The sequence below is a fragment of the Trichechus manatus genome, unplaced genomic scaffold (assembly GCF_000243295.1).
Source record: "Trichechus manatus latirostris isolate Lorelei unplaced genomic scaffold, TriManLat1.0 scaffold00119, whole genome shotgun sequence".
Taxonomy (NCBI): domain Eukaryota; kingdom Metazoa; phylum Chordata; class Mammalia; order Sirenia; family Trichechidae; genus Trichechus; species Trichechus manatus.
Window position 1 is genome coordinate 8,157,590 of NW_004444055.1, and position 15,456 is coordinate 8,173,045.

Here is a 15,456-nt window from a genome sequence, read left to right on the forward strand (position 1 = left end):
CATATGCAGAGTCCCTGCTGCTAACTGAAAGGTTTATGGTTCAAGTCCACCCAGAGGTGCCTCAGAAGAAAGATCTGGCAATCTACTTCTGAAAAGTTAGCCATCAATAACCCTATGCAGCACAGTTCTACTGTGACACATATAGGGTCGCCATGAGTTGGGGTGGCCTCAAGGGCAACTGATTTTGGTAGGGGGAGGCTTTTTTGCAGTAGTAGAATGATGGTGAGCAGTACTGGTATTTTGTGGACTGCAGTCAGGGATGCTAAAAGTCTTGCATGGTGCAGAACAACCACCCCTCCCCCGCAGTGAAGAACTATCCCACCCAGAATTCCAGTACCTCTCCTGTAGAAAAATATTGGTGGATTGAGTTTTCCAACTCTATGAATCTAGAAAAATGCAGTTTTTACACTAACGACCACTCATATCTTTTGGGGGAATTATTTTAGTCAGGTTCTCTTTTCATAGTCACCGGATGGTGCAAATAGAACCAAAAGGTTGGTGGTTCAAACCCACACAGAGATGCTTCAGAAGAAAGGCCTGGTGATCTGCTTCCGAAAGTCACAGCCTTAAAAACCCTACAGAGCACAGTTCTGCTCCATACACATGGGATTGCCATGAGTCGGAATTGACTAAAATGGCAGCTGGTTTGGTTTTTTTGGTTTTTTGTTTTTTATAAGTAATTGACTGAAATTAGCCATAGAGAGAGGATGGGGGAATAAATCAGGATGGGGTCAGTTAGACTGAAGGGTAAAGCAAAAAGAAAGAAGGATAAATTTTGGAGAGTGGGACTTTGGCTGTGGGTAGGCTTGGGAGCTCGGTTGTTAAGCACTCGGCTGCTAACCGAAAGGTCAGCAGTTCGAACCTTCCTGCAGGAAAAGGACCTGGCGATCTGCCTCCATAAAGATTACAGCCTCCTATAGGGTGGCTTTGAGAGGGAGTTGACTAAACAGTACACAACAACAACAGCTTTGGGAGGCTGGTGGGCCCTTCCTTAGAGGAAGGAGAGAAGGCACAAGAGAAGGAGGGGGGATGTTAAAAACACACTTCACAGCTTTGCTTATTTCCTGCTGTATGTTGCCCAATGCTTGCCTGGTGCAGAGGCTGCCCAGCCGTGTCCCTAAACTTCCCTTCTCTGCTTCTCCTGCACACTTTGAACTTTTCCGTTTGATCACTTGCATCCCCAATGTAAATTCTTCCTTCAGATGATCAGAGAGATACCATAAACTTAGTCAGAACCTGATCGATGCTGTATACTCTGGAAGAATAAAGAAAAGTGACAGGACCCTTAACGGTTAATAAAATCACGATCTAACATGGGTCAGTAATGATTCCTCTCATCTCCCGAGCTTGATGAATATAGTTCTGTAATTATTTTCACCCACATTATTTCATTTGAGCCTCACAACCATATTGAGAGATAACCAGGGCATGTAGTATTATTGTCTCCTTTTTTCAAATACACTAATTGTGGCTCATGGACTTAACTTGCCAAAATCAAGCAGCCTGTGAGGGCCAGAATGGGAACCAGAACTCAGGAACGAGGCTCCTTCTAATGTCTCCTAACCACAAGTGGGCTACTGGGTAAGTAATAGGAAATGATGAAGAAACTCCTTCAAAATAAGTTCATCCCAAAGAGGAACCAAAATGCAGAATTAAAATGCTTCCCAAAGAAAAGCATTTCATCAGTGTCTAAGAAATTGATAGGCATCTGGTTGGTATTTATCCTCCCCTCAAGGAAAAATCAAAATAAAGGAGTCCTTTTAGTACTTTGGAGTCCCTGGGTGGTGCAAACGGTTAACTCACTCGGCTGCTACCCGAAAGGTTGGAGATTTGAGTCCACCTAGAGGCAGCTCAGAAGAAAGGTCTGGCGATCTATGTCCAGAAAAACCAACTGTTGAAAATCTTATGGAGCACAGTTATACTGTGGCACACAGTGGGTCACCATGAGTTGGAGTCAACTGGAAGGCATTGGGCTTCTGGTTTTCAGTACCTCAGAGGTAAAATGCTTGACTTTTGCTTGGTCCTCAACATCTGATGTACCACTTTAATCCACGTTTCCTCTTGCTGTTGCCATAGCAGCTGCAGCATGGACGTGAATACACTGCCTGAACCGCCAAGAGTCTGGGTAAATATACGGACAGGGCCACCTTTCACATGGTAGGGTCAGGGCACTGTGTTGCTCAACTCCAGAAGTTGCCTTTCATACCCCAGAATATGTGACTGGTGCCCCCTGGAGTTGTGCATGCACAACTGAAAAACCCGTTGCCGTCGAGTCGATTTCGACTCATAGCAACCGTATAGGACAGAGTAGAACTGCCCCATAGGGTTTCCAAGGCGTGGCTGGTAGACTTGAACTGCCGACCTTTTGGTTAGCAGCCGATCTCTTTATTGTCAATGAAAAATAGTATGGAGAAGCAGTAAGGTTAAGCTGTTTCTCCTGTGATATGCTCACTACTCCCTCTACACACACACACACACACACACACACTCACCTACCCACTGGCACTCACCCCTGCTCAGTAGTCTTGGTCCCAACTTGGTATGCTGGGGCTCAGTGCCCTCTCTTTTCAGCCCAAACATTCTTTGAGGCAACGTAGCTTTTTCCTCAAACTAAAAAAAAGTTTCCCTCTCACAGCTGGCTAATGTGTAGGCATGACGTTGTGGTTAGGTATGGCAGGCAGGAGAAGCAGAATGACAACTCTGAGGGAACCAAGAAAGCCCAAAGGGGAGACAAGGTTTAGAGCTAAATCAAGATTGGATTTTGTCATGAAAGGCAGAACTGACAAAAGCATCATTACAAGGCATTAACCTTGTTACACACAGACGAACAAGCAGAGGCTAGGATTCAGAAATAAATTACACATAATAAACTAGACTGAATAGGTGAGAGCAACATTAGCGATTATGCCTTAAGGGGAGAGAAGGGCGAGATAGAAAATAGGCCAAAAAAAAAAGAGTAAGAATAATATCTGGACATGGGGCCAGCCGCACTATTTCCCCATTTTTCTCCATGGCTCCCTAGGTATTAACTCCACTTTTGTTAGGATGTTTCTCTGGAGCCTGTCTTTCTTTTGTTTTCATTTGCTGAAACGAGCATAAGAAAGCAGCTCAGAGGGCTCCTTTTTTCCATTCAAGAGGACCTGTCCCTTTCTGTGTGTTTCTACACAAAACAATCCATTTCCATTCAGCTGGAGCAGGCCCTAGAGTTTTCAGGAGGTCCAAGCCTCCTTCTTCCTACTTTGTTCCAGGCCCACTTTTGTAATTGGCTATAAAATCCTGACTGTGGCCAGGGTGCTCCAGGGTGGTGAAAGGAGCAACGCTTGACCAGCTGTTGAGGAAAAGTCAGGGCCTAATGCTCAGACCAACAAGTCATGACTCATTTTTTTATACAAAGCGACTTGCGTTTAGCCGTAAGAAACAGAAAGCCCAACCAACAGTGGCTTAAACCAAGACATGTACTGTTAATAAAAAGTTTAAAGGTTGGAGCTTCTGTGGCTCAGTGGTGTTCTCAAGAACCTAGGATATTTCCATCTTTCTTCTGCACCAGTCTTAGCTGTTGATTTTCACCCTCCGGCTTGAATCTCGTGGAAGCAAAACGGCTGCTGCCACTCCCCGACTTTTGGCCTCATACACTGTATTTAAAGGTAGGAAATGAGGGAAGAGGGCAAAGGGGCTATCCTCAAGAGTCCTCTTATCAAGGAGAAAACTCATTCCCAGCAGCCCCTCCAGCCATTCCCACTTCTTACATCTCACTGAACATAACTGGGCCACACAGACACCCCTAGTTCTACCACCACCACCACCACCAGTTGCTGTCGAATCAATTCCGACTCATGGTGACCCCATGTGTGTCAGAGTAGAGCTGTGCTCCATAGGGCTTTCAATGGCTGATTCTTTGGAAGTAGATCGCCATGGCTTTCTTCTGAGGTGCCTCTGGGTTTACTCAAACCGCCAATCTTTCAGTTTAGCAGCTGAGCATATTAACTGTTGGTACCACCCAGATCTAAGGGGTGGGGAAACAAGTATCTGACAATGGGAAATGAGATTACCATTTGGCTTGGACCAATCATGGTTTCCCTCAGGCCTGAACTCATTGCCACCTGAACAAAGTTAAATTTCTTTTAGCAAAGAAAAAGGAATAAATAACTGCTATGGGTGTGGCAGCAACTGTTTGTGTTTTTAATAAGGTAATGGTAACAAACATAGATTGAGTGTCGCTAGGTGCCGGACACTGTTCTCAGCCTTACGTGTGTTCTAATTCATTCAGTCCTCATAACAGGTCCATGGGAGTGATGCTGTTATCATCACTTCCATTTCATAGAGGAGGAAACAGTCACAGCTCTCTGTGACTCAGTTACAGAGATAATAATAATGGGCGCAAGGTTACTCATCTAATAAGTGACAGAGCCAGGATTCAAACCCAGGCAGTCTGGCTCACTACCCTATACTGCCTCTATTAGGTAAGATGGTAAAATACTCCAGGTAGCACACAGTAAGCTCTCAGTACACCTTAGCTGGTATCACTACTACTACTGCTAGTACTAACATTATAGTTTTCATTTCTTCTTCATAATGACCCTACCAATCAGGCATCATTGTCCTGACCCCCACAACAGGATTAAATGGATTAAATCAATTGCCCAGGTCGCTCAGTGGGTGAGAACCCAGCTTGAATGCAAACCTAACCACGCCGACTTCTAGTTGCAGATGGTTTGTACCCTACCGCCAGCTTTTCAAGTTTGGAAATATTGACTTAATGGCTGTACTACTTACCTATGCTATTGATCTAGGACTTAATTTAGAAAACTACAGTTACTGAGGGACAGTCACAAGTCTTGGAAGGGCACAAGACAGAGTGAGGCGGTAATTTAGAACCAGTATCCTCCTTGTTCCCTTTCAGTTTTTGAGCTGCCTCTGTGTTTTAGAGCCAGTCTTGCACAAACAGGGTATCTCATCACACCTCAGCAAAGGCCACCTATGGCATCATGATTCTTGGCTAATCACAAGAGCTACAGTTATGAAGCACCTACTGTATATCAGACCTGTAAACCCTGGTGGCATAGTCGTTAAGAGCTATGGCTGCTAACCAAAAGGTTGGCAGTTCGAATCCACCAGGCGCTCCTTGGAAGCTCTATGGGGCAGTTCTACTCTATTCTATAAGGTCACTATGAGTCGGAATCCATTTGACGGCAATGGGTTTTTTACAGTATATCAAACTTGGGAGTACACTGTCCCGTTTGGTCCTTGTGGATGATCCACAGTCCATGGACATTACTCTTACTGTGTCATGGGATGAGCGGAGAATGGAGTCCTCCAACCAAAGATGGTGGCTCTAGAACATTTCTGTTGCCCAGACAGAGATTATGCCCAATTCTCCAAGTTGGCCTCTCTGGCATGTTCAAATATTTAATAAAAATGATGAGCATGGTCAGCCAATCTTAAGTCTGAACAATCCTAGTTTTATTTTAAAGCAAAATGTGTGGTGTGGTTTTATTTATTTATTTATTTCAGTCTAAAGGTCACCCGATTTTTCTTTTTCTGCTCATAGTCATGAGGCTCCCTTATCTGAACAGTGATCTATTGTTCCAATCCCTATACCCACGGAGATTTTTTTCTTTAACTTCAATTTTAACAGGACAGCTCCTCATCTTCCTCATCTGCATGAAAAGTATCTTTTAACAGGGGAAAAAAATATCTCTAATGGGCTTTCCAAAACTCTTCTTAAACTGAGTTTGCTATAGAATATTTTATGCAAATAAGTCACTTTCTTTTAGGTTATGACATCTTTTCCTTGAAAAGTGATCATGGCATTGGAGCAATCCTTGCTAGCTTATCTTTTCCTCACAGTGCAACTTCCACAAAGAAATATAGACGGCACTTTAAAGCTTCAGAAATCAATTTAGTCCATGAATTCATTTAGTTTAGATGTTAATGAAACTTGGTGGGTTTAAAAATAATGAATATTTAATAAGACATAAATTGAAAGATATAAACACTGTTGGCGATAATGTAATGAAGTTAGTAAGTCTTAGTCTTCCTCCCACCCACCTCCCCTCTCCAAAAACAAGGCGATTTTAGGAGTTGCTTACTGAACTTCACCGGCTCTCCCATTGGCTAAAACTTAAATGTGTCTTTGAAAACCTTGATACAGTTGGGAACTGAGCTCTGGCTGATAAAGTATGCTATCACAATGTGCTCAGTAGCTACAGATGGCAACCGTTCTTTCTAGCTCCATATCTTTCAGAGATTTGTGTTACAAACTCAGTTTCCTGTCGTTGAAGGCAGGAAGCAGCATGAAACACTTCATTCCTTTAAACAAGGAAGAAAAAGACATTTTGGTCGACACTCTCTCTGCTCTGGGTTTAAAGGGGGGCTTTATTTAATGATCAGGAACAAACGTATGATTATATGTACTCAAAGACTCAGACAATTTAAATGCCTTCAGGTTGAGAGTTACGCTTTTCATTTCCTCTTCAAGAGCGTCTGCATCAGGTTCAGACCTTCTGGTTGGTTCCTTTTTAGCTCTGTGGCTCTGTCTTACCCACCATCCATGATCATATTTTCCCCTCTGAATATAATTACCCCGTCTTTGGGCTTCATGTTGGACCCCTCTTGTCAAACCAGAGTCCCTCCGCTGTCATCACACCCAATAGGATTGTCTGTCACATCTTGGGAAATGACTTGTGTTTAACCTCACAGAAGCCAAAACGTAGCTAAAATGAATTGCAGCAGGAACCTGCAGACAGCCAAGATCAAGATTGTCTCCCTCCCAATTGAGCAGTAGACTCTCTCCTGGCAATAAAGTGGAAATTGGCTTCATATATTAGCTGTGGGAGTGTTAAATGGATGGCTAGCTCACCACTGGCAATCAATACATGTTAATACATAATAAACAAATGGCTTTCCATGGGTTGGACAACCATGGTGATTTTGCAGATAGCGGCTCTCGAGGATCTTGTCTAAGAAAATGAATTTGGTGCCCAGAAGTGGGATCCACCTAGAAGATGAGTGACATTTTATCATTATAATGAGAATTATCACTGTTAAAAATTATCTCTCTTTTTTTTTGTGCGTTTGTGTGCATGTTCAGAAAAAAGAGAATCAACCTGAAAGAGTACAACCGATTGCATCATCTACCTTGATCCATTCCGACCTGACATCCGTTTATGGCACCGTGGTCATGAACAGGACTGTTTTATTCTTGGGGACTGGAGATGGCCAGTTACTTAAGGTTGGTTTTCTGTGCCTTCTTCGACATCTATTTTAATAATGATCCTTTTTTTTTTTCTCTTTGTTTATTGCTTCTGGGTTATACACAAGACTATAGCATTTGCATTGTGAATTCCTCTGAGGCCTCCAGAAATGGCCTGAAAGAAATTCTGGAAATCTATATATAATAACCACTCTAGCCATGTAATGAAGCACCAGCCACTTTGCTTCCCAAGAGAGTGCCAAGATATTTACCCTTCCTTACTCATACGCTCCCTGGGTGAAGTAAATGGGGGTCTGGTCCCTGCCCCATCCCTGACTCACCTTCCTAAGACATTTAACCTTTCAATTCTATCTCCTTTATAATGGAATGTGCAAAGCACCTGATTTCTCATAACTTCAAAGAGATGAGAGATTATAGGGCTTGAAACGAAGAAAAAACAGGTGTTCCTTCCCTCCAGCCCACTTGCCACCCACAGAAGGGGTTTGTTTTCTGCTCTTTGTACCCACACACACCACGGAGAGGTTAGAGATCTGAAACCGTTTCAGACTCCACTTGACTTTTATCTCTGAGGACTGTTTTTTTCCCACTGTATGATAGGCTCTTATCAAGTTGAGATTTTTATTCCTTGACAGGAGAAGGGGAAGAAAATGAAATCAGAGATACCAAACGACTTGTCCAGAATTATGTAGTGGTCGTCGTATCGTTTACCAACAATCATGAAGATGACACAGGACTGGGGGACATTTTGTCCTGTCATATATAAGGTTGCCATGAGTCAGATGTGACTTGATGGCAGCTAACAGCAGTATTTTATCATTGTCATCATCAGCATGCATCTGTTGTGGCCTTCACGAGCATTCATGGTTGGGAACAACACAAATTCTATCTTGCTAGACTGATAACCCCTTTGTCTCTATGTAGCCAGTCAATTTACTATCAGCTCAGATTCTTAACTCAATACTGACAGATTTGTTTCTAAACTGATCTGCCACCGATAAATAGCTATGTGACTTTAGGTGTATCACTTAACCTCTCTGGGTCTCCATTTCCTCAACCATAAAATGAGATTGTACGAGACAGCCTAGAAAGCCTCTTTCTACTCTGATGGTCTGTAGTTTGGTCTTCTATACACAAATCCCCCATCCTAGCCAAGCCTATTTACTTGCTGTTCTCCAAATGTGCATTGTGTGGCCCTGCTTCTACATCTTTGCCCTTACTGTACCCCCTGCCTTCAATGCTTACTTTCTCTCTCTGCTTTACTGACTCATCCCTTAACTATCCACTGCTCATCTGTCAGTTTGTTGTACTGTGGTGGCTTGTGTGTTACTGTGATGCTGGAAGCTATGCCACCGGTATTTCAAATATCAGCAGGGTCACCTGTAGTGGACAAGTTTCAGTGGGGTTTCCAGATTAAAACAGGCTAAGAAGAAAGGCCTGGTGATCTACTACCAAAAATTAACCAGGGAAGACTTCATGGATCACAACAGAATATTGTCCGAGATGGTTGGAAGGCACTCAGAATACACAGTGGGTGCAACAACAGACTCAAGCATGCCAACAATCTTGAAGATGATGCAGGTCTGGGCAATGTTTTGTTCTGTTGTGTACGTGGGTCGTCATGAGTCAGAACCCACTCGACAGCCACTAACAACAACAATCTGTCTATGCTTTGATTCTGCTCAGCTGTCACCTCTTCTGTGAGGGCTTCTAACCCTTAAGTGATCTTGTTTTCCCCTCCTCTCCTACAGTACTCATTATCTGTATCATTCTTTTGGCTCATTACAAATGCTTGCTTTGGTGCCTACCCCCTCACTTGCATTTGCCTTTTCCTTCCCAATTGGATTTTAAGCGTCTTGAGAAAAGGCCATGAATTCCCACAGCCTGATATGGTGCTGAGTGCCTGGTAGGCATTTGATTTAATCTGTTGTCTTTGGAGGAAACCCAGTAACATATGGGAGGGAGTTTGTTTGTATACACCTTCTTTTAAAATATACATCGATCATCTTTCCTGTTGCGTTAGCTTTATTTCCTGAGGAAAGGTAAATACCCATCAGTCGTTCTATACAAGTCACTCAGTACCACAAGGAAACACCTGTAGCTTCACCAACCTGGTCAGGCTGATCGAACCCATGGACCTGGCAGAAGTCTTCATCAATCCTAAGTGGGCCTCCTCACCAATTATCTTTTCAGATTTGGGATATGTTTGACAAGTGTTTTGACAAGCACAGTTTCCCCAAAGCCAAGCCAACCAAACTGTTACATGGTGAGTTGGAGGTGAAAGAACACTCAGCTATATATAGACCCCGTGGGAAGGCCTGGTTTCGCCTGTCCTGTTTGTTCACCCCAGCAGTTTGCGTGCAGCTGGCCAGTGTTTAGTGATGTTGTGGCACAAGAGGAGCAGGGATGAGCTGCAACTTTATACTACAGAGGAGGAGGGGGCTGACTGCGGTTTCACTTTCCTCAGGATCTGTATGGGCTACGCCTTCAAAGGCCACAGCAAATAACAAGGGCGGGTTGTTTGGTTTGTTGTTGTTTGTCACGGCTAACATGTACAGAGTGCTCCCTCTACTCCAGGCACTCTGCGTGTTCTAATCTTCTTTGAGTCCTCCCCGTAACCCCTTGTGGTGGCTACTGTTAGCTGCCATTGAGTTGCCCCTGACTCGTGGTGACCGCATGCACAATGAAACAAAATGCCATCCAGTCCTCTGCTTTCCCCATGGTGGTTGAGGTTTGGACTGCTGTGATCGATAGGGTTTTCACTGGCTGATTTTCAAAAGTAGATTGCCAGGCCTTTCTTCCTGTTTGTCTTAGTCTGGAAGCTCCACTAAAACCTGTTCAGTGTTCTAGCAACAGACAAGCTTCCACCGACAGAGGAGTGGTGGCTGTGCATGAGGTTCATTGGCTGGGAGTCGCACCTGGGCCTCTCGTATGGAAGGTGAGAGTTCTACCACTGAACCACTAAAGTCCTCAAGGTAGGTATACTACTCACATTTTACAGATGAGGAAACTGAGGCCCAGAGAAGTTGCATAACTTGCCCAGGGTCGCACAATGGCAGAGCAGGGATGTGAACCTGGAGCAACTCCACAGACTGCACTATTAACCCTTATGCTACACTGCCTTTGTAATCTCTGCCCCAGGCACAATCTCTCCAGGGGAGGCATGCTGATAGGGGTCTGTGGTGAGAAGCTGATCCTCCTGGGGTGGGTTAAGGATCCTAGAGGCTCAAGTGAGAATCCCAGCTCTAGAGGGAGAAAGTTGACTGTCTGCCTGAGGGAATACCACCGGCATGGTAAATTCTTGGGAATTAATTCCCCCCTCAGAGATTCCCTCAGGAAAATTCCCTTCTGCAGGAGGAGGTTGTGAGGGACGAATCTGAGCTGAGTTGGCCCTACCAGTCTCCCAAGAACAGCCCATAATTCCCGAGACTCCCTCATTTATCCTGTGTGCAGATTCTTGGATGCAGCCCTGAAATTACCCAGCGTACTGAAGCCCCTGGATTGTACAGATGATTTGGAAGCCACAGATAATCCCCAAATCCTTTTATTCAAAAGCTTCAAGCTTCTCTCATGCCAGCTTGTCACCAGAACTGTTAGAAAAGACGAGCATTGATAGATATAAGTCTGGCTTCTTAAGCTGCAGAGTGGAGGGAGGTACTAATGAACCGCACAAAACAAAACCAAACCCAACGTAGACGCTGGGAAGAAGAGAAGAAAGAGGGCTTGGATCTCCCGCAGCCTGACTCATCAGTTTCTGAGTGATCAAGAGTTGACGGCATTTTGACATATGGCAGGCACTATAATATACGCCTGGTTTGATGAGAGACAGGTAGCAGTGTTTGGGGGCCAATTGCTGTTTTTTACCGCAACAGTAACAAAAAAATTGACGTCTCAAATCTCTGAAAGCCTCATGGAGTTTTCATATAATTTGGTGCAACTTTTTATCATGTTATCAAATATTTTCTTTCTTGTTGTAAAAGTAATATGTGCTCACACAGAGAGTTGTAAACTAGCAGGGGTGGGGAGGCAAAGAAAAAAAATACCCCTAACTCCATCATGTAGAGGCAACCTCTGTCTACATTTTGGTGTCTTTTTATTTTATTTTTTACATAATTGAGGTCAGACTCTATGTAGAATTTTGCATCCTTCCATTAACAAGAGGGAATGCTTATAGTAAAATGTTTTTGCAAATTCTTTGTAAACGGCATTTTTAATCACTGCTGTAAAGAGCCCTGATTGCGCAGTGGTTAAACCAATCAACTGCTGACCGAAAGGTTGGCAGTTCAAAACCGCCAACAGTTCTGCAAGAGAAAGATGTGGCAGTCTGCTACCGTAGAGATTTACAGCCTTGGAAACCCTAGCGGGTCATTATGAGTTGGAACTAACTCAACAGTAGTGGAGTTGAGTTTGGTTTTTTGGTTTTTGTTGTTAGTTGCTATCGATTCGATTCTGACTCATGGTGACCCCATGTGTGCAGAGTAGAAATGCTCCATAGGGTTTTCAAGGCTGTGATCTTTCTGAAGCAGATTGTCAGGCCTGACTTCTGAGACATCTCTGGCTACTACCTGTGGAAACATTATATTTTGAATTTAAGCTGAGATATTGAATCACTTTTAACGTGTCATTAAAGACATGCATGTCTTCCAAGTAAGAAGACATTACCTCCAAAGGTAAGTTTTTAATGATGATCAGTGAGAACACTAAAGACTTGATAGTATGTTAATACCTTAAGTGCCCTTCTTCTCCTGCCTCTACTCCTAAGTCCCTTTATAAGGTTTTAGAAAAATTGAAGGAATTTAGAGCTGAGTGGGCCCTTTGAGAGCACCTAATCTGCCTCCTTATTTCATCCATGTGTGCGGTTCTAATGGCCATCAAACAAGTTATGTCTACTTATTCCCCAGTTATTTCCCCATTTAACTTCCTTTCTGAACATGATTTCGTGCAATAATTTTTCAGTTGTCAGCGTCTCCACTGAGATCAGCTGAAAAAATACGGTCACTCTGAACTCAGCGTTTGGGAACTCACACAGCACGTGTTGCCCAGCAAGCACACTATCGAGTGTGTGCATTTCTATAAACACACACTAAATCTTTCTCCAGATCCTACAGCAGCCTATCATGTGGCTTGGATTCCTTTGAGCTGACTCTGATGCGTATAGAAAATTGTCCTCATTTCAACGGCAGAATTGAATATTTTGAGCTTTTCGAGGTGGTAAAATAACTTAATAACGGAATATGCATGAAATTTGAAATTTGTAACTTTATGCATGCCCGTTAACCTTTCTCGTAAGCATAAAAGATAAGAAGGCAGTGGGTAAGGAATAATAATAGCTACCATTTCTGAGCTCTTACTATATGTCAGGCATTAGAACCAGCGTTTGCATTGGTTAACTCGTTTAATCCTTACGGGTAGATACTGTTACCACCTCACTTTATAAATGATAAAACGTGAGGCTTAGAAAGGTTGGAGAACTCCCTCAAGGTGATTTGAACAGAAGCAGTCTGTCCTCAGAGCCCAAACTTTTAATCCCCAACATGCTGGGTGGAGTGAACAGTTAACATTCTCGACTGCTAACTGAAAGATTGGAGGTTCAGGTCCACCCAGAGGCACCTTGGAAGAAAGGTCTGGAGATCTACTTCCGAAAAACCAGCCATTGAAAACCCTATGGAGCACAATTCTACTCTGACACTCATGGGGGTCAGCATGAGTGCAAATTAACTTGAAGGCAACTGGTTTTCAAGCTGCACTAACAATTAAAATGTAAAAGGAGCCATGATGGCACAATGGTCAAGTGCCACTCCAAGGGAGAAAAGACATGGCCATCTGCTCCCATAAAGATTACAGCCTAGGAAACCCTATGGGGCAGTTCTAGTCTGTCATATAGGGTCGCGATGAGTCAGAATCGACTCGGTGGCACACAACAACACAATTAAAAATGTAGTCTATAGAGCTTGAGAGAGTTTGTGGAATTGGTTTTTATTTTTTATTTTCTTTTTAATATTTCGGGTATCTGAGTTGATAACAAGATGCAACTGTTTGGGGTTTCACGAGAAGGCCTTATGGCTTCTGTGGTTTTGGAAAACGCCTCCTGGCAACCCAGTTGAGTGCAGACTTCTGTATTAGAAAAAGGAAGAGCCTTCTCCTCTGGGAGCTTCAAGTATCACATGGAGCCTCTGAATCCCTACTGGGATTCCAGCTTTTCCCCACTGGCCTTCTTTGGAGCAAAGGTAGATGTTCTGTGTTCAAGGTGATTTTCTGAGTGGCTTCCGTTAGATAGGAGGCCAGTGTTGGGTTTCCCCAACATCCCGGGACTAAAGTATGGTTCAGGGTACCGGAAGCTGAATCGTATTTTTTTCCCATATCCAGCAAAGAAGCACTTCTCACTTGCTTAGAGTTGGGGCTCCCTACCTATGTGGCCCTCAGAACTCCATCTCCACGAATAGCTTTCATTTATCCACGGAGTGAAATTAATCCCAGTTCCAGAAAGTTCTTCCTGCATTCAAACAGAATGATACCTGAAGGGTCTGTCTTGACTCTGGTTATTAAAGTTTTCAGTAAGATAAAAGAAAGCAACAACAGCAAAAAAATAAATCTTTATAAGGATAAGCTCTATTTATGCTGCCACAGAATGTTCCAATAAGGAAAAGGAGGCCACGAGGAACCCAGGACAGGACCTGAAGTCAGATGTGGGGTGAGTTGGGGGTGGGGTACGCTGAGTGAGGTAATGGACCAAAAAGTAAAAGCAGCAGGAAGTGTCACAACTTGGAAATGGGCTCCATGTTTGGCTATTTAGAACGTCATATGAAGTCTGTTTCAAGGTTCACCCCCACCGCATTCATTCCAGTTTGTGAGTTTGCAGGGTCTCCCCGGTTTAGAATGATTACACCCATGTAATCCACAAATCAAGAACCTTTTGGCTCAGGCCGTATGCTTCTTTATTACTTACATTGAAATAAATAGTAGATTGGAAACGAGAGAAATTTGCCTCAATTTTTGTACTTCATCTTTATTACTCCTAACTACTGAAGCCCATTAAGCGCTGTTGGATGATTACCTTGCTTTCTTTTGTGTGTGTGTCTGTCTGTGTGGTGGTTTACGTCTCAGTTTTTCTTTTTTTTTTTTTTTAATTTTTTAGTGTTTCTTATAAATTGTTTATAGGAAAAAAAATGAGAGGATTGATTTGTTTACTCGTCAACAAGTTAGCCCCACAGAATAAGGTATGTTGTTGTGTGCCATCGAGTTGATTCCCACTCACAGCAACCCTATAGTAGAACTGTCCCATAGGGTTTCCACAGCTGTAATCTTTACAGAAGTGACTGCCACATCTTTCTCCCACAGAGCGGCTGGCGGGTTCGAACTGCCACCTTTTGGTTAGCAGCTGAGCACTTAACCACTGCACTACTAGGGCACCTGAATAAGGCATAAGAAAATAGACTTAGTGTAGAATCTTGTAGCTTTTTGAGTACCCATCGCTTTCCTATTTCATAGTGAGAGTAAAGGGGAAAAAATAGACTTTCGTTTAATTCTTCTCCACCTCCCCATCCCCTCATTTTCTTCAGCATGGTGTCCTGTCTGTGGGTGATGCTGAACTTGTAATGAAGAGTCAGGTGTGAAATTCTCTACTTGGTTCCTTTCGGGACTGTAGCTGGGGAGGGTTTTTTGTATGCAGCAAAAATCCCAAGGCTAGTTAATCACCTACCATGAGGCTTCAGGAAGATGTCAACAGAAGCAGTATGTTGACATGCACTGAAATCCTCCATCGGAGAAACTTTGTTTTCTACACAGGCTTCAGATAGAAATATCTAAAGAGTCCTTTGAAATGGTGAATGCTGATAGAGTCATTGTTTTCTTTTAATAAATATTTACTGGACACCTTTTTTTATTTTTTTATTTTATTGTACTTCAGGTGAAGGCTTACAGAACAAATAGTTTCTCATGAAGCAGTAGTACACATGTTGTTTTATGACATTGGTTAACAACCCCACAACATATAAACCCTCTAAATTCTCAGCCTTCTTTTTTTTTGGTGAAAATACACATAGCCAAAGATACACCGTTTCAAAAATTTCTACACACACAGTTCAGTGACACTGACTACGCTCTTCCAATTGTGCTGTTATTCTGACTTAAGATGAAGGCTTACAGAACAAAATAGTCTCCCATTTAACAGTTACTACAAATGTTGCCCTATGACAATGGTTAACAATCTCACAACACGTCAACAATATCCTTACTCAATCTTGTGT

The 15,456-nt window shown here is 43.1% G+C and overlaps 1 protein-coding gene across 5 annotated transcripts in view; it reads left to right on the forward strand.

Annotated features, from left to right (window-relative positions):
- PLXNC1 (plexin C1) overlaps nt 1–15,456 on the forward strand; it is a 183,844-nt gene that overhangs the window by 22,218 nt on the left and 146,170 nt on the right. For all 5 annotated transcript variants that reach the window (XM_023738574.1, XM_023738575.1, XM_023738572.1 and 2 more), the window contains exon 2: nt 7,091–7,231. In XM_023738574.1, coding sequence (XP_023594342.1) covers nt 7,091–7,231 — 141 coding nt within the window. The remainder of the gene's footprint in view (nt 1–7,090; nt 7,232–15,456) is intronic.